The sequence below is a fragment of the Podarcis gaigeae genome (assembly GCF_964106915.1).
Source record: "Podarcis gaigeae genome assembly, chromosome: 3".
Taxonomy (NCBI): Eukaryota; Metazoa; Chordata; class Lepidosauria; order Squamata; family Lacertidae; genus Podarcis; species Podarcis gaigeae.
In genome coordinates this window covers 12103339-12126932 of record NC_139680.1, presented here as the reverse complement: position 1 = coordinate 12126932, position 23594 = coordinate 12103339, and the positions used below count along the sequence as shown (strand labels likewise).

Sequence of the window (23594 nt, the reverse complement as noted above, 5' to 3'; positions counted from 1 at the left end):
GAGTAATCTTAAAAAAGAGCAACATTAATTCAGGCCCATGTCTCCCCTAATTTGCTTCACTTTACAAATAACAACACACAGCCTTTACATCTTTTCCTTATTGTCAAGTCTATTACCCTCTCTCTCTCCATCAAGGCCTGCACACAAGTTCTGAAAAAGATGAACACTCAGGAAATAAAAAACCAAGAAGTCGTTTCTACTATTATTTATTTTTTTAAATATTTTTGAAAAAATATAATTTTTTTACAATATTTTCAACTTAAACACTATTCACACTGAACACGTATGGCAGCTTAAGCTACCCAAATATGAAGTTTAAGAAGCCAAAACTGTTCTAGTTGTATTAAAAAAAAATTGTGCTGCAGACTACTGTGTAGTGGATGATTAAACAAAGCAAGGGAAAAGCACCACTCAAATCACTAATGCTATAAAGTTTTACAGGTAAAACCAACTCTTTTGAGGTTGTAAAAATTTATACAGGCAGTGCCATGTTTCTGGACTTCTGGAAGAAACTGTGACGCACAACCTCGCATCACTTTAAATATAAATGTATTAGTGGGACAAACATTCCAACATGATAACTTGCTGTAATACAATCTCATCTGCCAGTCATTTTTGTTTCTCCTCCACCAGATCTGGTAGCCAAGATAAAGGACTTTGTACAGGTCTGTAAAAGCAGTTCGTGTATAATACATTATCCACGCTCTTCTCAAAAAAGAAGAGCAGGATGTGAAATTTTGCTTCATCATGGGAAGAGTTAGTAGCAGTTCTGAAATAATCCAGCTAATCTGCATAATCAGATAAACCTTGCTTTTATTTTCATGTTAAGGCATTATCAGGTGCATATCGACACCAACTCTTGCTTTAGCTAAAACAGACCACTCTTTGTCACGAATCCTTCTAAAAGTAGAATTCCAAGAGTTTCTCAGAAACTTGGTACATTTCTCAACTTGACTGGTGCTTCCAACCTCACTGTCTCATTCACAAAAAGAGCCTGGGTCCAATTGTAAGTGTTATTATTTTTTTTCTTCTCCATTCCATTAACCTCTGACAGCAGTTGACTTAATAACAGTCTCAGCACTTTTATTAAGCATGCAAGACTAACAAAACTTTGGCAATGCGTAAGTGTAACACAGTGACAAGAAGAGAGAGCGTTTTAACAATTAAATCTTCTAATACTGGCTTCACAGTGTGGAAATTGTGCTACATCCACCAAAAGAGGGCCCAGTCTACTCATATATTTAGTACTTCACCCCAGGAACAAACTCCTTTGCATTTGGATTCAGATTACTCTTGACCTGGAGGGGAAAAAAAAAGACATTATAGATTGAGTTTATGGTGCAAAAGGCGTCTATGACGCATTTGCACAAGGTTCAGGTTCTTAACAGCCAAGAGCTGCAAGATGCAATCGCAGAAAAATATTCTAAAGAACAAGGTAGTCTTATCATAGAAACAAAAGAAGTTGCCTTAAACGGGGGTCAGACTAGTTGATCATATAGCCCAATACTGTCTGCTCTTAGGGTCAGTGACTCTCCAGTAGTGGTGTCCAAACTTTTTTCAAAGAGGGCTAGATTTGATGAAGTGAACATGCATGAGATGAGGGCCAACCAAAGCTGTTAAGCTTTTCTTAGGATTTTACCCCAGGAAATAAACTGCCACAGAGGCTGGATTAAACCAAACAGCAGTCTGAATTAGGCCCCCGAAACAGACTATGGACCTGCCTGCTTCTCCAGGATCTCAGGCCAGGAGTCTTTGCCATCGTGCACTAATCCTTTTAGCTGGAGATTACAGTGTCTTGTTGGCATCAAGAGACACTGGAGTGTGCCTCCGGGGCTGTTAGCAACACCGAAGTGACCGCTTCGCGGTGCAAACCTGGGCAGCGTGTATGGAGGTCCTGGGCTGCCCAGATTTCAAGCCTCACTAATGTGGTCCAAAGGAAAGCAGCTTAGCAGCAGGAATTGCAGGAAGGAGGCGTACAAGGCTCCATCCAACTGTCTTAGGGACTCCACTCTGGATTTGTGTCTCGTTTACTCCTTAGCCCTTTCTTCTCCCGAAAACATCCTGCGAGGCAGCTGGAGGTTGAGCACCCGAGTTTTCCTTCTCCTGGATGAGCTATCTTTCCCGGTTGTCAAGCTCCACCTGCCCCTCACTTCCCTCTACAGCTCGTGCAGAAACCGCCTTATTGACTGTTGGACCCATCTTAGTCTCATCCACTCAATCTGCCGGACCCTGTCTTCACATGGAGAGGAAGTCCCGAACTCACCAAGACTGAGTTAGCATGTTCTCTGCTACTGAGCTAAAGCCCCTGGGCACAAACATTAAATTTTTAATGTTTATGAGTAAGAACCTGTTGTAAAAACCATAGAGGAAACCCCACTGTTTGCCAAGGACACAATTATCTGAATGTTGAATGTAGGGCTTGAAGGATCCTTGGATGTTTACCAATTATTTTTATTGATTTTCCAGAGTTTTGAACAAATTGTCACCAAATTAACACAGATCCTTGGATGTTTAGCCCCCTCCATGATATATAAAGAGTATTTAGGAAATTCCCTTCTTAAGAGTACACCGTAATACATTTGGTACAAGCCTATTAGCTTCTATTAAAAAAACATGCCTATGGATTCACAGCCATGTCACAAAAGAAGTCAAAGAGCCTAACTCACAGGCTCACCTAATTAAATAATGGATTAAAACAGAGCAGCCTGGATGTCTTAGTCCTGTTCCCAATTCTAAACTTAACAGTGAATCCTTAACCGTCAACAGCAAAAACATTAATGTGGCAATTTAGATGTTATTTTGTGGTTACTTTTAAGTAGTTCTGGTTTTAACGTAACACACCAGAGTTCCTGAATACTACATTCTTGTTTATTATTGTACCTGAGGCTTCACTATGACTTTTTTTGTCACTGCACTTTTAACACGGGGTTCCTATCAATGAAAAAAATAGTAAAGATTCACATGTTTCTGCAAGTTTATCCGTCCAAAAACAACTGCTTTGATAACTTCTGCTGAATTGGGGTGCAGAGTATGTACTGAGGTAGGAAACTCCCAAATTGTGTGCCAGCTCGCACAAATGTGCTTTATTAAGTAAGGACTCCGGTGAGGTTGTCAAAATTACCTGCCTCAGAGAAGGTTGATAGGCAAGGGGAAAAAATATACAGGGCAGCAATTCACACAAATATTGCAGGTGAGCTCCCCCTGTGGGAAGGCAATTTTTCAGTCTAGGCATTGTGGTTCATGTGCACACAAGAAGGAAACTTCAATGGAACTGCTCAGGCAGATATTTTTAGGTGCCCACAAGTAGTTGAACTTTGGTCCCAATGAAATCAATGATGCCAAAATGCAACTAACTTTGGGTCTACTCCAATATTCAGCCAATTTCCCTCATTTTAGTCATTATCTAGGCTCAAGGTGTTTTTGGAACAGACTTGGAAAGTGCGAGGAAAGGAAAATACGTTACATTGGCTAGTTCTATGCTTTTAGTCTACTAAAATTGGAGGCACACTTCGTTCATCGATCCCAAAGTATTGCCTTTTTAAATTCAGAAGATTGCACCGAGCCTCCCAGCATTTGGGATATGTGTTATTACAATTTGCACGCTACCAACGGACTTGATCATATGGCAGGTGCTAGACAGACATGGAGGCCACCTCCAGCTTCAGCCACCAGACATGCAAGCCACATTGTCACAGAATCCAAAAGCCAAAATGAGAGCTGCTCCGTAGGTCTGCAAGCACACATTCCCTCTCTTAACCACCTAGCCCCAGACTATTTCTCCTAGACTCTTAACTCTGAAACATGCTTTCCTTATTTCTCTCCATTCTTTCCACTGCAAAGACATTAAGCGGGAGGGAGAGGGGAGAAGGAGAACAAGACAGAAGAGGAGGTTCTGTTATGAAGTGGCTTGATTTCCTTCATTTACTTTTTTTAGCTCCTCTTTGAAATAAATACCTGACAAGGATTGTAGGCAGTCTTGTACAAATAAACTCAATGTTTAAAACCAGGCACTTACCACCAGATCTTCCAGTGACGAACTGTCACTGATAACAAGATCATTGAGCTGGTCCTGAATTTGATCCATCGTTTGCGGGAGATCTCTGGCTGGAATAAACCACTCATGTTCTTCCTCCTCTTCCAGCATTTCTTGGAAGCAACGTTCTATAAATTCTTCTTCCCACAACTCCTCTTCGATCTGTATTTAAAGCATAGGAGAGAAACTTTACCATTACCGCAGCCACCAATCTTAAGGCTTCTTCACAGAGGTCACGCACAGAAAATGCTACAGCACTGCTCAACCAACTACTTCACAGTATTTTCATCTTGGAAAAGAAAGGTGATTCTAGCAAGAGTCATATTTTCCACTAAGTAGCCTTAACGTGGCAAGTTTGTGCAATAATTTAGTTGCACAATAGTTTATTTCCCATAGTTCCCATCCCACATAAGCTGACAACACATCCTATGTAAAACGAGGCAGGCTAACTTTAAAGACAGCTACTAAGAGCATGGGAAGTAAGACACAAATATGGCTGGGGGGAGGAGTCTGAGAGGCCATCAGAACACACCTCACTTCTTTCCTAACACTAATATGAGTTTGTTTGAAATTGCCTTTTCACTTTACTTCTTATTCTTGTAATATAGCAACGCACAGCATTTAACCCGATAATAATAATAATAAAAATAAATAATAATAATAAAAATAGAAATTTATTATTTATACCCCGCCCATCTGACTGGGTTTCCCCAGCCACTCTTGGCAGCTTCCAACAGAACACTAAAATACAATAACTTATTAAACATTAAAAGCTTCCCTAAACAGGGCTGCCTTCAGATGTCTTCTAAAAGTTTGGTAGTTATTTTTCTCTTTGACATCTGGTGGGAGGGCGTTCCACAGGGCGGGTGCCACTACCGAGAAGGCCCTCTGCCTGGTTCCCTGTAACTTGGCTTCTCGTAGCGAGGGAACCGCCGGAAGGCCCTTGGCGCTGGACCTCAGTGTCCGGGCAGAATGATGGGGGTGGAGACGCTCCTTCAGGTCTACGGGGCCGAGGCCGTTTAGGGCTTTAAAGGTCAGCACCAACGCTTTGACTTGTGCTCGGAAACATACTGGGAGCCAGTGTAGGTCTTTCAAGACCAGTGTTATATGGTCTCGGCAGCTGCTCCCAGTCACCAATCTAACTGCCGCATTCTGGATTAGTTGTAGTTTCTGGGTCACCTTCAAAGGTAGCCCCACATAGATAATCACTGATACTATTTGACAGTGGAATAAGAGGGTTAGAAATGGCTAGTAAGTTAAAAATTACACATGGCAAGCAATTCTTCAATCTCAGAAGGCCTTGCTAACTTGTGTATTTATTTAGCGTCCAGGGGCAAAACTAGGCTTTACTTCATCTGGGTCAAAGACTCCTTTGCCCCCACCATGTGCATTTGTGTACATGTACACACACACACACACACACACACACACACAGGCTGGGAGCCTCAATGGCACTCCTCTGGAAAATTCACCCGGTGCAAAAAACCTGGCAAGCCCCCCACCCCCAATAGCTACAGCACTGAGCATTCCTCTATATTTAGGTATCCAATTTAAGCAGAGAGCAGAGATTAAGCAACTGGAGTACCAAGCTGTGTTTCAGAATGAGAGACAAGACTATCAAGGAAAGAAGTGGAAGAAAATATAGGCAAATGAGATACATGTTGAAAGAACAACAATTCTTTGCAAAGGTTGTATCTGCAGAAAAGAGGCAAGAGTCCTTCTGAAATTTCTAATAAAATATGATACCAAAAAAACAAAACAAAAAAACACTACTTCTTTACAGATATGGAAGGGGTCATATTATCTGCTCACCCACCTGTCTGTTGAACTCCTCCTCGTTTTCCATCCACATGTACTCAGCAAATGGATTATCATCTTCATGAGAGTGACCATTCATGATCACATCTTCATTGATAATGCTTGGACTAGTACTCCTGCGACTTGGGTCTTTCATGGTTGTGCCTTTGAGCTTAAGCCTGAAGGGGGAAAAAACACACCACGGTCTTAAAGATGTTCAGTCAAATCCATAACTGCACTTACTTTGAAAGTCCCTTGTTGATTTCAGTGAAACATGATCCAGTGTCTGCAATGCTGGAAGAGATACAGTTTGGGAAGACTTGTTCCTGCATTTTCCTCCTCAAGCAGTGGAGATGGAATATCTATGGACAAGTATCTAACACTTTACGTGACTATGCATGTATCAAAATTCTCCTATTGGCCCTTTTAGGGTGGAAACAAACACAAAGATTGAAAAATAATGCAATTATGGTCCAAGTTAGACAATATGCAAGGCAAAACTGACTTGTTTGACAATCTGAGAAATAGTGGAGAGCAGTTCTGATAATTTCTGGCAGGAAGATTAATGGATAGCAAAGGGTCCTTCATCTTCCTCAAAGCCTTCCCTGCAAGGTTGTATTTTGTCATCTCTACACACTCCTCTCTCCCTCTGTGTTGTGTCCAATAGTCAATATTCAATCAGGTTTGAACAAGATGCTATCTAAGTACGCTTTGGATGCAAGGAAGCTGACTGGTAATTGAAATATAAGAGCAAGGCAATAATATCTGGCATATTTTCTGACTGGGGGAGGAATGAAAAGATGCAGACAACTTTAATTGGTGGTGTTTAGCCTTGCCAGTCTCCGCTTTTTATAGATGCCGATTACAATGTTAAGCTAATGTATCTTTCATCAGCTCCCATATTGAAAGATGTCTCAAATCCTTTCCATCTAATGAATACCTTGCTGTCTTCATTCACATGTTGGAACCCTGAGGTGAAACAGCTCTTTATGGGTACAGATAGGTAGCCGTGTTGGTCTGCCATAGTCAAAACAAAAAAAATTCCTTCCAGTAGCACCTTAAAGACCAACTAAGTCAGTTCTTGGTATGAGCTTTCGTGTGCATGCACACTTCTTCAGATACACTCTTTATGGGGTTTCCCTTGAGAATTATATTCAGAAGTTTAATTTGGTGCAAAACATGATAGGACTTGATCTCTCAACAGTGTTACATTCATGGCTGTGGGGTACTAGAAATGTTTGAACCTGAGATTTTCTGATGTTCCAAGTTGAATGCTTTACCTTTATTTACTAAGCAAAACTAAACAGCTGTGCCATGTTAAGTTTTCACACGCTGCACAACACTCAAACCAACAGCCAGAAAAAACCCCTGAATATATGACTGGCAAAAAGATTCACTTAATAGTGGCTTTGCCTCAAATGCAAAGCATTACTGGGGGGGGAGGGGAATAAAATAGTGCAAATATTTAAATATGTGTAAAATCAGTAGCACACATCCCCTTCCACCATTTAAATTTGTAGGGAAAAGTTAAGGCACTGGGTATTTTTAGAACACTAATTTTAGTATGCCTAAAGCACTGTGTGTATGGTATGCCACTCTTGTCCACCTGCTCCTCCCCAGTCTTTCTGCTGTTGCACTAAGTCATGTTTTGGTTTAGCATGTCGTCCAAACCGAGGCTAATGCTTTAGCTCCTTCCTGACAAACTGTGAGCTCTAACCAAGGTCTGTCATATGGTTGATGAGCTGCGGTTTGTCCAAGAGTGCTAAACCATGATTTCATGAACAGGAAGCAGCAAAGCTACTGCAATCTCTTCTCCTAGAGACGACGCACTTGTGAGAAGTCATGGTTTGACGCAGCATAACATATAAACATGGCCAAAGTCTGTAAAACCACTTTCACTGTGTATTAGTTCCAGTTGAGATGGAGATAAATCTTACTTAGTACTGGTAGGACCACCATTCTCTTTTGCTAAAGAATGGTTCTACCAGCAAAAACTTGGCAGGCAACCTAATTGCACTTTGTCCTTCTCACTACGACCGATGCAACTTTGAAAGCTGTTCAGTTTGGGAGGGGGGTACTGTTTCTTGTTATGTTACCAAGTTAAGATATAAAATATATTTTAATATTTTTCAACATAGTTAAAAATAGTCTAAGGTAAAGGGAACCCTGACCATTAGGTCCAGTCGCGGCCGACTCTGGGGTTGCGGCGCTCATCTCGCTTTATTGGCCGAGGGAGCCGGCGTACAGCTTCCGGGTCATGTGGCCAGCATGACTAAGCCGCTTCTGGCAAAACAGAGCAGCGCATGGAAATGCCGTTTACCTTCCCGCTAGAGCGGTACCTATTTATCTACTTGCACTTTGGCGTGCTTTCGAACTGCTAGGTTGGCAGGAGCAGGGACTGAGCAACGGGAGCTCATTCCATCGCGGGGATTCGAACCGCCGACCTTCTGATCAGCAAGTCCTAGGCTCTGTGGTCACACACCAACAGTCCACTAATGTGTGCCCTGGAATATCACTACTTTCTGCACCCAAAGCAAGATGCCTGGGCTTTGAACCACAAAAGCCCTCAACCATGTGGACCTAACAAATCTCAGAAGTATCTTTGTTCCTTTACTCCTTCTTTAACACCAAAGTGTGCCTTCTTGGCTGGACCATCATGTAAGTAGATTGATCAATAAGGGGCAGGCAAGAGGGATATTCAGTGTGGTTATCATAGTTGATGAATGTCCTTCACCCTAGCAGTCTATCAAATTCTGACTCTGAACACCTTCTCAAAGCATTGCAAGGTTTTCCTGTTTGGGGTGGCTTCAAGGGCTAGTAATCAGCAGAATTAGAAACAGAGATATGAAAGCTAGGAGCTAAATGGCACCTTAAACCTAGGTTATGGGTGCAACTTTTTATAACAAGAATATGAAGCTGGAAATGAATGAACTGCAGCAAAAATCTTCTGTTCATTTTTCACATGGTCTAGTCCTCATCTGAAGACTGCAAAAAACAAAGCCACGCTTTCCCTGCCCGCCACCCTAATATTCTTAAGAGGGTCCCTTCTACAGTCTTCAGAGTGGCTGGAAGTGGGGAGGCAGAAAAAGGTCCCCCTTTCCTTCCACTCTGCAGAAAAGCCCTACACCCCCTTTCCTTCACATAAATATATATTTTTGGCACCACAGTTAACACATATTAAAGGCCTATACAGCTGATGGCAGAGACACCCATCGTGAGTATCCAGTCCTTCAATGATCCCACTCCAAAATTTGTTTTGGTTTTAAGCAAATACTGTGAGAGTCCGAGGTAGATAACACTTTAACATACACTACTTAAACCACCGTAACTGGCTAGTATATTACAAATTAAAAGCACATCATACATTAAAAGTACATTAACAAGGCAACTAAAGCCTAAGCAAAACATGTTGGGTTTAAAAAGAAAAAATAAAGTTTTCAGGTCCCCTATCCATGCACATTCTACTTGGGAGGAAGCCCCATTTAACTTGGTTGATAATAATGATAATGATTATTATTATTATTTATACCCCACCCATCTGGCTGGGTTTCCCCAGCCATTCTGGGTGGCTTCCAACAAAACACTAAACTACAACAACCTATTAAACATTAAAAGCTTCCCTAAACAGGGCTGCCTTCAGATGTCTTCTAAAATTTTCGTAGTTGCTTTTCTCTTTGACATCTGGTGGGAGGGTGTTCCACAGGGCGGGCGCCACTACCGAGAAGGCCCTCTGCCTGGTTTTCTGTAACTTGGCTTCTCGCAGGGAGGGAACTGCCAGAAGGCCCTCGGCACTGGACCTCAGTGTCCGGGCAGAACGATGGAGGTGGAGATGCTCCTTCAGGTATGCTGGACCGAGGCCGTTTAGGGCTTTAAAGGTCAGCACCAACACTTTGAATTGTGCTCGGAAATGTACTGGGAGCCAGTTTAGATCTTTCAAGACCGGCTGACATTTACTTCTGAGTAACAGTGGCAATTTTAATCTGAAATCTTAGGCCAGGGGTCGGCAAAGTTTTTGTGCTTGGGCTGGTTCACAGTCCCGCAGACGCAGCGGTGGGCCGGTGTGTGTGTGCAAGCGCAAATGCTATTTCCAGCGCTCCTTCCAGCGCGGAGGTGTGTGCAGCTTCCCATCGGCTGCAGGAGCTTCCTGTAGCCAATGGGAAGCTGGCCAGCATCGTGGAAGGCGGTCCCTGCTCTGCTCTGCGTCGGTTTAGTGTGGCGCACGGGAGCAGACTGAGTGGGCGGGCAGGGTCCATGGGCTGGTTAAACGGCCCCCATGAGTCGCTTGTGGCCCACGGGCCTTAGGTTGCTGGCCCCCGTCTTAGGCGCAATACTGTGCCCAGAGCTCAGAAACTGCTTGCACTTATGAAATTCCCTGTTGCAAAATGCACCTACAACAATGGGAGTCTAGAACGCTGGTAAGCGGGCCTGGGAAAGTTTTGATTCCTATATATATTTTTTCTCTGTCTATCCCTCTTTTGTATTATTTCCAGCCTTAACACACTGGAAGCGACGGAAATGTTTTTCAGCCACCACTCAGAACACAGGGAGGACTAAGTTCTTATTGGAAACACCCATTGTATATTGTTCTGCCAATCTAGTAAGGAAAGTCCACTTGTTGAAGCGATGAATTCTGCATTTAAAAATAAACCACTATTTAATATAGGGAATCTAACAATCTCTGACGGGTACAAGTTCTCCATCCCTGATTTAACAGACGTTTAGCCATCTGATAACAGAACAGTTCTTTCTGTGCACTGAAGGCTTTTTGATGCTGACTTCCTCTGTCTGACAGTCCTCCCTTCCAAAGTCCCAACCATCCAGAGCAGATTTTTAGAGACTACAAGGGGCTACATATTAAAGGGGGAGCTGGCAGAAGTGCTCCCCCCACTCATCTCCCACCAGCAGGCGCATCTTCTGAGCAGAACTCTGTACAAGGGATGCTAATGCTAGAGGATGGGCATGGAGTCAAAGTTACTTAAGTACCAACGCTGCGAGAAATACCAGTTATTTTTCTTTCTCTTTTGAGAAGCATGGTCAGGTTTCAAGGTTAGCTCTGCAATACTTAGTTAAGCATTTATTGTCGGACTATACATCATAATAAAGCCCCATGGTATTTGGAGGGTTTATTACACAGCTGACCAAACATTTCAGAGACTACTCATTAATAGCAAAACTGCTGTAAATATTGTCACTTGCAATTTAAAAGTCTTCTTTACTATAAGTACCATATCTGCTGACTATGTAAACAGGAACACATTATATTGATGCAACCTTCTGCTACTGCTACAGATTCAAAGATAGGGCCAGAACACTTAAAAGGTTAGTTTTTAAAATGTATCTTGCAAGATATTCTAGGCTCTGCTTAAAACATCTCTGATTATTACATTCAAACAAAAAATAATTATTGTTCTGTGTCCACTTTTGATTTCAAAATGTACACCATTTCTATTATTTAGCTTGGGAAACTAGACTGCAAATCACCTTAGAAATGTCATCATGTTCCTCTCTCCATTTGCAACAATCAAGGGGAGCTGTGTTTAAGTACAGACTTCCCTCTGGCAGCTCTATGTCTCTTCCTACTAAATCCTGCAATTCATAGGATCCTGATGTCAAATGAGATTGTGACGTCACAAACCTCACTTGAGAGAGATGATGTATGTGGGCAAATACCAAACAGTTATATAACTTAGCTCTAAAAGAACCGGTTCTCCATCTACCCTGTGATAACCAATGATATATAATTTGATTCATGGATAAGATAGCTGCAAGGGTAGGCAAGGTCAGTGTATCTCTAATGTTTATTATAATTTTATCCATGTCTTCTGCAGAAGAGTTCAGATCAGCTTCCATGTGGCTTTCAGGCACTGCTGATGCCCAGGTCTGGTTGACTTTAGTAGTGAAACTGCATCAAATGTCTTATTTAAATATGCAGAAGACACAACTTTTAGTAGGTATAGCTTTTCTCACACCTGCCCAACCTCTCTCTTCCCCATACGGGAGAGTGTCTTCATTGTATATGGAAATTCTAGATCACTGGCTTCCAAACTGTGCTCAGAGGAATTTTGAGGCTCCTCAGAAACTTACCAGAGGTTTCTGATCAGTAATTGTCAACAAGCTTCACTAAAAAGCAAGCTTGTCCACCATTTCTGAATCTTCTACAAAGCACAATGCAGAGGAATATGGGATGTATTATAGAACAGCATCCTGACTTAACCCAGGGCAGGAGGCTGTCCCTGTGTACATTAAGTTTCGAAGTTCGTACCAACAATCCTCCACAATGCTCTGGGGTTCCATGGCAGTTTTGTGGGAGTTCCTCATCTGACGAGATAATGTGGAAAAAGTGTTTCTTGGAAGGAAATAGTTTGGAAATATGGCCCTAGATAAAAATGCAAATTAGAGTAAGATTTTTTTTAAATATATATAAAAACTAATTTGCCTCTTCAAACAGTGAAATATTCTGTACAGAATGAGGGAAAAATAAATGGCTACTGAATTTTGAATCTTCAGCCCAAGTATCAACACACTGTTTTGCAAGCCTGAATGGTACACAAACTATTTCTACCAAAAGAACACACACACACACACACACACACACAACAAACCACATTTCTGAAAAAGCCAGGATATAGCAATCTGTTTAAAAGGGCATTAGGAACAGTGACAGTCTGCAACATCAGAAAAACTAAGTAAAGGATTGTTGTGGCCTGTATTTCCTCCCACTGTCCGCTCTAAAGGTAATATGTAGGTAAGAAATATGATGCCTATACCTGCCAGCTTAACTGTACCTTTCTGGATTCTTGTTTTTCTCTCAGTTAACAAAGAATAAATGTTACTGAGCGAAACTCACCTGATTTACTAATTTTGCTTCAAACACGAAGACTTTAGAGATGGTGCCTAGCAGAATAACCAAAGCACACTATGCCATCCCATCCCATTATACTTCAGTATCTGATTAGAGAATTCAGAGAGAAAATGAGGCAGAGGAACAGTGGCCAGCAGTCTATTTCTAGGAATCCCAGCAAGAAAGGCATCAAAACAGCAGCCCTCCTCTACTGTTTGTCACCATGCAACCAGGATACAGATGCATGCAGTATGCAGGTTGAGGCTCCTTTTAGTTATCATGGCAAAAATCTGCAGGCAGACAAATTCATGGAGGAGAATAGGTGTTTAAAGTATCTGACTAGGAGTGGGAAGATCCAGGTTCTTATCTCCACTTGGCCATGAAACGCACTGGGTGGCATTTGGTCAATCACAACCTCCCCTACTCAGTGTTGTTGAGAGAAGGAAAATGAATAGGAAAGCCACGTACACCATCCTGAGGCCTTTAGAGTAAAGACAGGATGTAAGATTAGTAAATATACATCCCCCGAACCCTGTGCTCATCACCATAACTTGCTGCACCAAATGTTATTTTTATTTGCTTAGCAGATGTATATTCCATCTTTCTTCCAGTACGGAACCCAAGCGGTACAAATGCACTAACATGCCCTGGCCTGCTCTTCTTCAGCATGGCGGCAGCTGCCTATGCCCACACTATAACCTGCATATGAAGTTAAATGTGTGTGCCGTGACAGCAGTGCTGACTTCCACCTCTCGTGAATCTAATTATCAGCTTCACTTATGTGAGCCCCATTTGTGTCAATAGGTAAAGGTAAAGGGACCCCTGACCATTAGTCCAGTCGCAAACAACTCTGGGGTTGCGGCGCTCATGTCGCTTTATTGGCCAAGGAAGCTGGTGTACAGCTTCCGGGTCATGTGGCCAGCATGACTAAGCCGCTTCTGGCGAACCAGAGCAGCGCACGGAAACACTGTTTACCTTCCCACCGGAGTGGTACCTATTTATCTACTTGACCTTTGATGTGCTTTTGAACTGCTAGGTTGGCAGGAGCAGGGACCGAGCAACAGGAGCTCACCCCGTTGTGGGGATTCAAACCACCGACCTTCCGATTGGCAAGCCCTAGGCCCTGTGGTTTAACCCACAGCACTACCCGTATCCCTATTTGTGTCAATGCATCTCTTCAAATAATACAGACACTTTGATGGAGCCCATGCAGTGTTTCTCAAACTAGGGTTCTCAATTGTTGTTGGACGACAACTCCCTGCTAGCTAGGGGACAATGGGAGTTGTCGTCCAACAACAACTGCGATAACAAGGTGTAAACTGTTTTATTTTCTTGTTTGTTATAATTTAAAAAACAATAAAAATTATGCAGGAAAAAAAAGAGAACGCTGGGCTAGGGCTCAGGAGTTCAAAATCCCTGTGAAAGCCAGAGCTACCTCACAGGCTTGTTGATAAAAGCGGGGATGCTGAGAACCTGAGCTCCTTGGATGGAAAGGAGGGTTGTAAACATGGTAAAGGTAAAGGGACCCCTGACCATTAGGTCCAGTCGTGACCGACTCTGGGGTTGCGGTGCTCATCTCGCTTTATTGGCCGAGGGAGCCGGTGTACATCTTCCGGGTCATGTGGCCAGCATGACTAAGCCGCTTCTGGCGAACCAGAGCAGCGCACGGAAACGCCATTTACCTTCCCTGCTGGAGTGGTACCTATTTATCTACTTGCACTTTGACGTGCTTTCGAACTGCTAGGTTGGCAGGAGCAAGGACCGAACAACGGGAGCTCACCCCGTTGCGGGGATTTGAACCGCCGACCTGCTGATCAGCAAGTCCTAGGCTTTGTGGTTTAACCCACAGCGCGTGTGCCTTAAAACATGGTAAACAAACAAATATATACAACAGCCCTCTATATTGTGTTCCCGACCACCACTGCTGCTTTCCTTTCTGCATAGGAAAACAACAAGACAGAGCACGGCACTCTTAATCTCCGGGTTGTTGGTTTGAGCCCCACGTTGGGCCAAAGATGCCTACATTGCAGAGGGTTGGACTGGATGACCCCCAGGGTCCCTATATGAACGAAAAGCCCCCCTCCCCCCCAAAAAACACCACTTCACACTTCCCTTGCCTTGGTCAAGATGCTAAGCCAAAGCAAAGAGCACAAGGCAAAGCAAAACTGGAGGAGCAGGTCTCTAACTAGGCCTTCGCATAAGCTCCGCCCCTCATCGCTTAAGCCCCGCCCCTACCCTCTTTGTTCGCCGCCTGAAGAGGCGCAGGCCCCGCCCCCTGAGAGAGGGGGGGCGAAGCGTTCGAAGTACACTTAGACGCGGAAAGCCGTGGCACGTATCCCATCATGCACCACGCCCCTAACAGACAGGTACGCTGCCCCGGTACCCGGATGAAGGGGGGGGGGAACACACACCTTCCAACCCCCCAACAGGCGCCATTAGGCCGCTCTCCGACTTCCCCTCCTCGCTTCTCTTTCTATCGCCTCAGAGGGATTAGTCGTCGTCCTGCCCCCCCCCGAAAGGTTCCCCTCACGCGGGGTGTGGGCGGCAAAGGGAGAGCGGCGCCTCAGAGCACTAGGCCCCGGCCCCCTTCCGCTGCAGCCGCACCTTTCGAAGAAGTGGGTCAGCCGCTCCTCGCCGCTCTCTGCTCGGCTGCCTCGCTTCTCCTTCGCCGCCCCCTTCCCTTTGGAAACACAACAACCGCCCCCCCTTCCCTCTCCAACCTATCTCTCCGCAGGCCGGATGTGAGGTCACTTCCGCCCCGTCTTGTGGCCGTCTCTATGGTCTCCGCTCGGCGACCGACCGAGCCGGGCTTCCGCTCTGAACATATACGCAGGCCGCAGTCACCACAGAGCTACGAAATAGGAGAAGACTCTCTGGGGTGTGCCGGAAGTCGTGCCGCAGCGGGACTCTCTTATTATTTTTCCTACCTCTATGGTCGCCATTTTTCCAAGAGGGAGGAAAAAAAACCGCTGTGAATATAAGGGAAATATAGGAAGGTGTGCAGCTGTTGGAAAATAAATCGGGAATTGTTCCGACAGTGGAGGTTTTTAAGCAGAGGTTGGATGGCCATCCGTCATGATCATGATCTAGATGAGATCATGCACTGCTGATTGATGACCTTTTGAGTCCTTTCCAACTTGACAACTCAATGGTTTGATTTTACACATGCCAACTTAATTGGGACTAGGGATCTCTCTCCCACCAGAAAAAGACGACTTCTGTGCAGCTTTTAAGATACTGATAATTTTAGGCCAACAAAGGTCTGTATAGTTAAAGCTATGGTTTTCCCAGTAGTGATGTATGGAAGTGAGAGCTGGACCATCAAGAAGGCTGATTGCCAAAGTATTGATGCTTTTGAATTACGGTGCTGGAGGATCAAACATATCTATTCTTAAGTAAATCAGCCCTGAGTGCTCACTGGAAGGACAGATCCTGAAGCTGAGGCTCCAAGACATTGGCCACCACATGAGAAGACTCCCTGGAAAAGACCCTGATGTTGGGAAAGATGGAGGGTGCAAGGAGAAGGGGACGACAGAGGACGAGATGGCTGGACAGTGTTCTCAAAGCTACCAACATGAGTTTGACCAAACTGTGGGAGGCAGTGGAAGACAGGAGTGCCTGGCGTGCTTTGGTCCATGGGGTCACGAAGAGTCGGACACGACTAAACAACAATTTTTAGGCATCCTGCTTAAAATGACATTCAACAGATCTGCCAGTGCCTGATAAAAGTGTGCAGTTTAGCACAGCACAGGTGGCTGGGTTGTTGGCAGCTGCAATGTTCATTCTCAGCAGTAGCATCTCTGCATGCATCTGAGCTTTGTGTAGAAATGTCAAGATGCGTCATCAGTTTTTACACCCCCGTTTACCAACACACCCCTCCCCCACATCCAAAAAGAAAGTTACACTGCCTTCTCTATCATTTTCCCAGGTGGGTGAGAAGCCGTGTTGGTTTTGCTACAGCAAAAAAAACTGCCTTGCTGCCGCTTAAAGACTAGCAATAGTTTTGTGGTGTAAGCTCTCATGAACTAAAACTGCTTCATCAGATGCATGTTGAAATCTCAGTTGGCATGCACTGCAGAAAAAAAATCATCATCACAGAATTGTAGAGTTGGAAGGGATCCAGAGGGTCATCTACTCTAACCCCGAAATGCAGGATTCTTTTGCCCATTGTGGGGCTTGAACTCATGACACTGAGATTAAGTTTCATGCTCTACCATCAGACCTGCCAACTGACAGTGGGCTGCAGTGCCACAAAAGCTTATACCATAACGCTTATAGTTAGTCTTAAAAGGTGCCACAAGTCTTTTGGTGTGTATGCAGCTCTTGGAACAGGTTTCTTGAAAACACCTTAAATATAGAGGCAAAGTGTAAATGGTGGTAACACTGGGTTAGTGATTCACCAGGGATGAGTCAAAATCTCCCTCAAAACAGCCCCAGGCAAACCTTGGCAGGTGTCTATCCTCCAGCATACGGATATATGCCTGAAAAACCAAGCGGCACATTATGCGATGAAGCAGAACCACTGTTCAGCAAATGCAGCTAAAATGGTATTTTTTTGGTGTCCTGACTTGAGCTGGATTTTCCATTAAGGCAACTAACTACGCCTGTTTATGCCAGTTCTTCATTAAATCCTCATGGTTTTACAAGTTTCCAATATTTTGTAATAGTTATTCTTACTGCCACAAAGAAAGTTGGTAGTTCTGTTTAGAAAAATACATCCCACTCCATCAAAAATCAGTACAGTGGTACCTCGGGTCACATACGCTTCAGGTTACAGACTCCGCTAACCCAGAAATAGTACCTCGGGTTAGCAACTTTGCTTCAGGATGAGTACAGACATTGTGCTCCAGCGGCACAGCAGCAGCAGGAGGCCCCATTGGCTAAAGTGGTGGTTCAGGTTAAGAACAGTTTCAGGTTAAGAACGGACCTCTGGAACGAATTAAGTACTTACTATTACCACTGTAATAGTATCATCAGTGGGTTTGGTTGGAATGTTTAGCTTGTGATCAATCCAATTTTGTGCAACATTCATGTCAAAAAGTCCCGTATCAAGGGGCAATTCCATCACACCCCTCTAGCACAGTGGACCTGTATTTAAATGTTCATTTAATTTTGTTGTGCATGTCCAGTGATGTTGACAGCTGAAGGTGAGCTGGCTATCTTCACTCAACCACAGAACAAGCTGACAATCTTCTTGGATCTCAGAGATGCTCAGCCTGTGATGAGAGTACATACCAAGTTTTTGTGATAGATCAGCTTTAGGAGAACAGGCAAAGAAGAGTTATCAATGACTCAGCTTTGCCACGAGTTCCAAAAATTTCCCTTTCCCAATCCTCTCTGTCACCACCTCACTCTCTTTTGGCTAAAGACCACCCACATGGTGGTGATGGTACTTGTCCTAACTTCCAAACTGTTGCTGCCCCACATTTTCACCTAGCTCTTCATCTTAAGTCTCTCGTGTTTCTCTTCCTTTGGCCATCTTCCTCCTCTGCTTGCTGCCTCTTACCACTCACATTCCACTAGAATTTCCTTTTTCTTGGGCTGTTTCCTTCAAACCTTTTCCAGAACATCAGCTTTCTTCACCCCTCACCTCAGTCTCCACAGTTCTGTCTGCTTCCAGCCCTACCTTTAGCTATGGCTAAACAAGACTAATCAGAGCTAGGGGGTGTGTCTGTAACTATATATTTATATATTAATGGGAATTTCAACACCTAGTTTTCATAATGCTTCCATATTATGTAAATAATGGCACTAACCTTAGAAGTTATTCTGAATTGTGTGAAGTCAACTATTGGCAGATTTCAACTACAGTGGTACCTCGAGTTAAATACGCATCAGGTTACATACACTTCAGGTTACATACTGTCAGAGCTGCCCCTAGGTCCCAGCTCACAGAGGACCAACGCCAGGCTGTCGTTATGTACAAAAGTCTTTATTGAAGTTCAGTTTCCATTTCAAAGCCGCAGCGCGCAGCTCTACGTCTTAAACCCTAGACCGGCGAAGCTCCGTCTGAATCTCCTCCCCTCTGACACCAGTTTAAGATCCTAGCCCTGCTCCACCTCTTCCTCTCCTCTCTCCTCCTCTGGGTCCTCCTGCCCGCTGGGGCATTCACCATTCTGGACTCTTCTGACGCTGAGTCGCCTGACTCCTCCCCCTGCCTCCTGCGGGCTTTAGGACCTGGTTCCCAATCCTCGTTCTCTGCTGTCCCGCGCTCCTGTACATTTGAACTTGGCTCTCGCGCCAACCCCGTGATCCTCCTCCTGACCGTTACACTGCTTCTATCACTGCTTCCTTCCTCCTAGAAGCTGGCTGGACGTGACCTCCCCTCCGTTGCCTGACTCTCCGCTGTAGGCGTGGTCAACCCTGACTCATCTTCTCTCCCTGGTGGTGAATACGCTGGCCCCGATACCCCCCCACTACGCTCTGGTGGGGAAGCCGGTCCTGATCTCCAATTGCTGCTCTGGGAGTCCCCGCTGGCCCCTTGTTTCTGGAGTGTCCCCCTTGGGGCCCCCCTTGCCCTGGCCACCGACGCCCCCTTCTGTGAATCTTCCGATTCGCTGGAGAGGCTCATGGAATCTCTCGGGCTACTGTCATCTTCTCCTACGCTGCCCTCGGATTGCTCCCCCTCGCTCTCCATCTCCTCCCTTCCCTGTGCTTCCGGCTCTTGAGTCCCTGACACATACGCTTCAGGTTACAGACTCCGCTAACCCAGAAATATTACCTCGGGTTAAGAACTTTGCTTCAGGATGAGAACAGAAATTGTGTTCCGGTGACGCAGCGGCAGCGAGAGGCCCCATTAGCTAAAGTGGTGCTTCAGGCTAAGAACAGTTTCAGGTTAAGAACAGACCTCCAGAACGAATTAAGTACTTAACCCGAGGTACCACTGTATGCAGATACCTACACATTCCATGTTTTCTGAAAATGGCTTAGTTATTCTATGCACGAAGTTTGCAAAACTGAATGTTTTAGCACTGGTATTGCAGAGAGATCCTTCCATTCCATGCAAACAAATTATTACAGTCATGAATTTTTTTATTGACAAATACTGGGGAGTTTATTGCCCTTGTGAATAAACATTTCACATACTAGCTCCAGAGCTAAACATACAAATTCAGCTGATTACACTAAACAAGCTCTTTTGGAATGTGTGCTGTTGAATTCTAGCCTAAGTACAGTATACCACATGCTGTTCAGACAGTTAACACAAACTATAAATTATGGAAACTTCATGGAAGTGGAGGTCATGTTGTGAGGTTTAAAATCAGAACCTTTAATACCATTGTAGCTGGTTGGTTGACCTTTAGTGGAAAAGCTGAGTGGGCAAAGAGCATGACAGCTGATCTGGTTGTCTGTATTAAAAAAAACTGGCTATAGAGAGTCACATATACACACACAAAAAAACCCTCATGGCTGGTTTGGTTTATTGGTTTGACACTATAACAACCTGAATTGACATATATGTAAGCTGTTAAAATCATTAATAGAACTACATGAAAACAGATTATACACGCAAGCTCCCAATCACATCAGCCACACAAAGGTACATCAAGAGCACAGTTCTAAGATAAAACCAAATGTGAAGAGGTAAACTTGTTACTTTGAAGCAAGTCCCACCAATTTCAGTGACACCTTAGTAACTGGTCTAGGATCAGAATTGAAATACAAACATAAAAAGGTAACTATTTACAATTTATGGTTCAAATGCTGCTTTTGCTTATACTTGAGATGTATGAAAAGTACTAAATTCAAGTTGCAAGCAAGAAAAATAATACTGGTCAGAAGAAGAAGAATTTACTTTCTGCGCAAGCAGAAGAAACACAGCATTTTAAAAGCTGACTACCAGTTTTTTCTATTCACTACCAAACACACCGAGACTAAAATAAAGCATTTCCACTTTTTAAAAAGTCACAAAAAATTAGTAAAGATTCTCAAAAGTGAAATGAAATCATGAAAGTCAGCTGGACATAGACTGGAATGTTCCAGAGGAGGGGAAAAAGATAACTGCTTATATTGAACTGAACAGAACCAACGTTTTAAAGGGATGTTCTTTGAAGCCTGAAAATATTAATGCTGATGAAATCCTTTCTTATCTCTTCAGGATGCTGTACATTTCCTTGGTAGCTTCAGGCATCAATCAGCACAAAAAGCTGTATTGTCATTCCCACATTTTTTAAAAAAAGATCGTTTTGACAATGCAGATTTTGCGGTAACATTAAACACACTAACAGAATTATACTTCTATTTTATTCCACTAAAATCTAAGTAGGATAGCGTTTCCCCAATTTTACTGTATTGAGATTAACGTTGAAAATAAAACCATTTTTTCCTTAAATTGGCAAACCTCTTTTTTTGCATTAAGTCTCTTTTTTCTGTTTCTTGTCTTCAGCCTTCTCCATGTGTTTCTGTAACAAATAAGCAAACAAGGGAGGATTGAATTGTAATTTGTTTCTGTTGCCTGGATTGTGTTGCAATGGCATCATTAGCAACATTCCATAATTTTTTTCAAATTTAAGCTTGCTGCATCTCATGGTAAATCAAGTACTAAGGCTGATGTGTACATTGGGCATAATCCAGTCACTGTACTTGGATTACAATGGAACGTCCAAGTTCCAATTTGGGCTGGATTGCTTATGACATGGCGTATGCATGAGCTTCTGAACTAGGTGGTGTAGAATAACTTGAGATTAAATTTGCCACTTAAAATAAACCAGAGCCTTAACAAAGAGCTACTTATCCTAAGGTTTTAATTAAGCTTCATCCAATAGCTGCATGAAGGTGAGAAATTCTACCTTACCTTCAACTTTTGATAATGTGCAAGGCTGCTGCAGTGGACCTTTTTTGCAGCATCTTCATTGGTGTAGAACAAGGAACACAACTTGCAGTAAAATCCAGTTCGGGGCACCACAAAGCTCACGCCTAAATAGAAACATGCACATAATTGCAAATCTGATCCAGAACATCTGATCCAAAACAGAAGGGCCAGAAAGAGAGTCCCTAAGTTCCCTCTATACTGAATAGGTGATCTGTAAATCAGTAGTCTTATACTGGCTACACATGCATCCTTGCCTTTAAAATGGTTTGGTTCACACCTCACAGAACTGTTATTTAATGTGAAATAAATGGAATACGACCGGGTCCGACAGTCTCAGAACATACACTCCCTTCTTCTCTTCCAACGCAATCATGAGAGTTTGGAAGAAGTTTGTTGTTTGTACTGACAAACTGTGGTTAACATTAACTATGGTTTACATGAAGCTAGTCACTTTGAAAACAAAAATAACCACAGTAAGTTAATTTTATATTTATGTAATTTGCATAGTGCCCAATACCTTTAGGTCTCAGGATGATTCACAACATAAAACCACAGCTTATTTACATTCATTGAACAGTTAAGCAAAACTTCTGAACTTCTAGCTGTGTGTGCGCTTTAAGGCTGACTGCAGTTTAATTAAAAGGTAAAGGACCCCTGACAGTTAAGTCCAATCGTGAACGACTCCGGGGTTGCAGCACTTATCTTGCTTTACAGGCCAAGGGAGCCGACGTTTGTCTGCAGACAGTTTTTCTGGGTCATGTGGCCAGCATGACTAAGCCGCTTCTGGCGAAACCAGAGCAGCACACTTCCTGCTGGAGCGGTACCTATTTATCTACTTGCACTTTGACGTGCTTTCGAACTGCTAGGTGGGCAGGAGCTGGGACTGAGCAACGGGAGCCCACCCCATTGCTGGGGTTCGAACCACTGACCTTCCGATTGGCAAGCCTTAGGCTCAGTGGTTTAGACCACAGCGCCACCCACATCTCTTCAGTTTAATTACATCACACTAAACTATGGCTTGGCATGATGCGCACATGTGTTGTATTCTATTTAGTGATTTAACAGTTTGTGCCCATAAGGTCTTGATGATTGAGCCTGAACTGACTGGCAAATTCTAAGCTAATACCTCTTTAGGAAAGGAAGTCTCTTTCTTGTGGTCCATTTACAACACACGTTACATTAGAGGAGGTTGAAGCATTCTTACCAACAGGAACACTTGGCTGATACGGTCCAATCCTATTTTCATCCGGAGTGGCCTGTGCAGTCTTACTTTCTTGCCCTTCTGTGTTTTCTTTTTTATCTTGTTCTTCCGACACTGTGCTGTCTGTCACCTCGGATGATTCTGACTTCAAATTCTCATTTTTAGCACCATTTTCCAGTGCCTCGTTTTCTTGCTGCCCTTCTTCTGTGTTTACAGTCTGACCTTCTGTTATGCTGCCCTCAGTTTTTACAGCAGATGTAATACCAGATTTACGTTTTTGGTGATCTAAATCTTCTTCATCACCAACTTCATCTAGAGTCACAAAGCCTTCCATGCTCCTTGGAAATCCACCTACATGTCGCTATTGAGACAATTTATTTTTATTTATTACATTAGATATGGCTTTTCTCAAATCAAGCTATTTCATTTAAAATACACACTGAAGTCCAACAGGGTAATTCCATCACATGCAAACACCCACGGTTATTTCCCTCTCTAGGAAGTGCTCCTCAAAAGAGATGACTTTTGGAGCGCTGGGGTACAAAAGACTATACCAATGGCCACAGTTTAGCCCCAGCCACAGCGCAATACTGGGTCAGGGCTCAGTATCTCCCCACTTTGCAAGCGACAGGAATGGGCAAGGAGCACAAGAAGGAACCATGTAGGCAACAAACTCCCACAAGGAAAATGTTCCTGTGGCGAAGGTTAGCACTAGGAATCTGGCACTTTCCTTGAACAAATTTTATTTGCTTGCACTGGTGAAAGAGTTCTCTCCAGATCCCTAGGGCAGGGTTGCCTCCCTCCTAAACTTGTGATTTGCAAAGTTTAGGTTTGTAATGCATTTGAGTACCTTGCAGATGCGCAGTTTGTCCCTACATATCTTTGCTTCATGGTCAGAGATGAAGCAAGC

General features: G+C 43.6%; 2 protein-coding genes across 6 annotated transcripts in view; both read right to left on the bottom strand.

The window, feature by feature from the left end:
- Positions 1–190: 190 nt before the first annotated feature.
- On the bottom strand, positions 191–15452 carry PAIP2 (poly(A) binding protein interacting protein 2). 4 transcript variants are annotated; one of them, XM_083730944.1, is made up of 4 exons: positions 15276–15452; positions 5850–6009; positions 4016–4195; positions 191–1298 (listed from the first exon to the last, which is right to left on the bottom strand). In XM_083730944.1, exons 2-4 carry the CDS (start codon positions 5985–5987, stop codon positions 1242–1244), a joined length of 375 nt encoding a protein of 124 aa, XP_083587070.1. In that variant the 5' UTR covers positions 5988–6009; positions 15276–15452; the 3' UTR covers positions 191–1241. The 4 variants fall into 4 exon arrangements, with proteins under 4 accessions (XP_083587070.1, XP_083587071.1, XP_083587069.1 ...); XM_083730945.1 differs by having other exon boundaries at positions 15392–15424; XM_083730943.1 differs by lacking the exon at positions 15276–15452 and adding an exon at positions 11312–11453.
- Positions 15453–20075: 4623 nt separating this feature from the next.
- The window catches only part of MATR3 (matrin 3), a 30309-nt gene continuing 26790 nt past the window's right edge, over positions 20076–23594 (bottom strand). For both annotated transcript variants that reach the window (XM_083730216.1, XM_083730215.1), the window contains 3 exons: positions 22688–23045; positions 21466–21587; positions 20076–21073 (listed from right to left, as the gene is read on the bottom strand). In XM_083730216.1, coding sequence (XP_083586342.1) covers positions 21026–21073; positions 21466–21587; positions 22688–23045 — 528 coding nt within the window. In that variant the 3' untranslated portion in view covers positions 20076–21025. The remainder of the gene's footprint in view (positions 21074–21465; positions 21588–22687; positions 23046–23594) is intronic.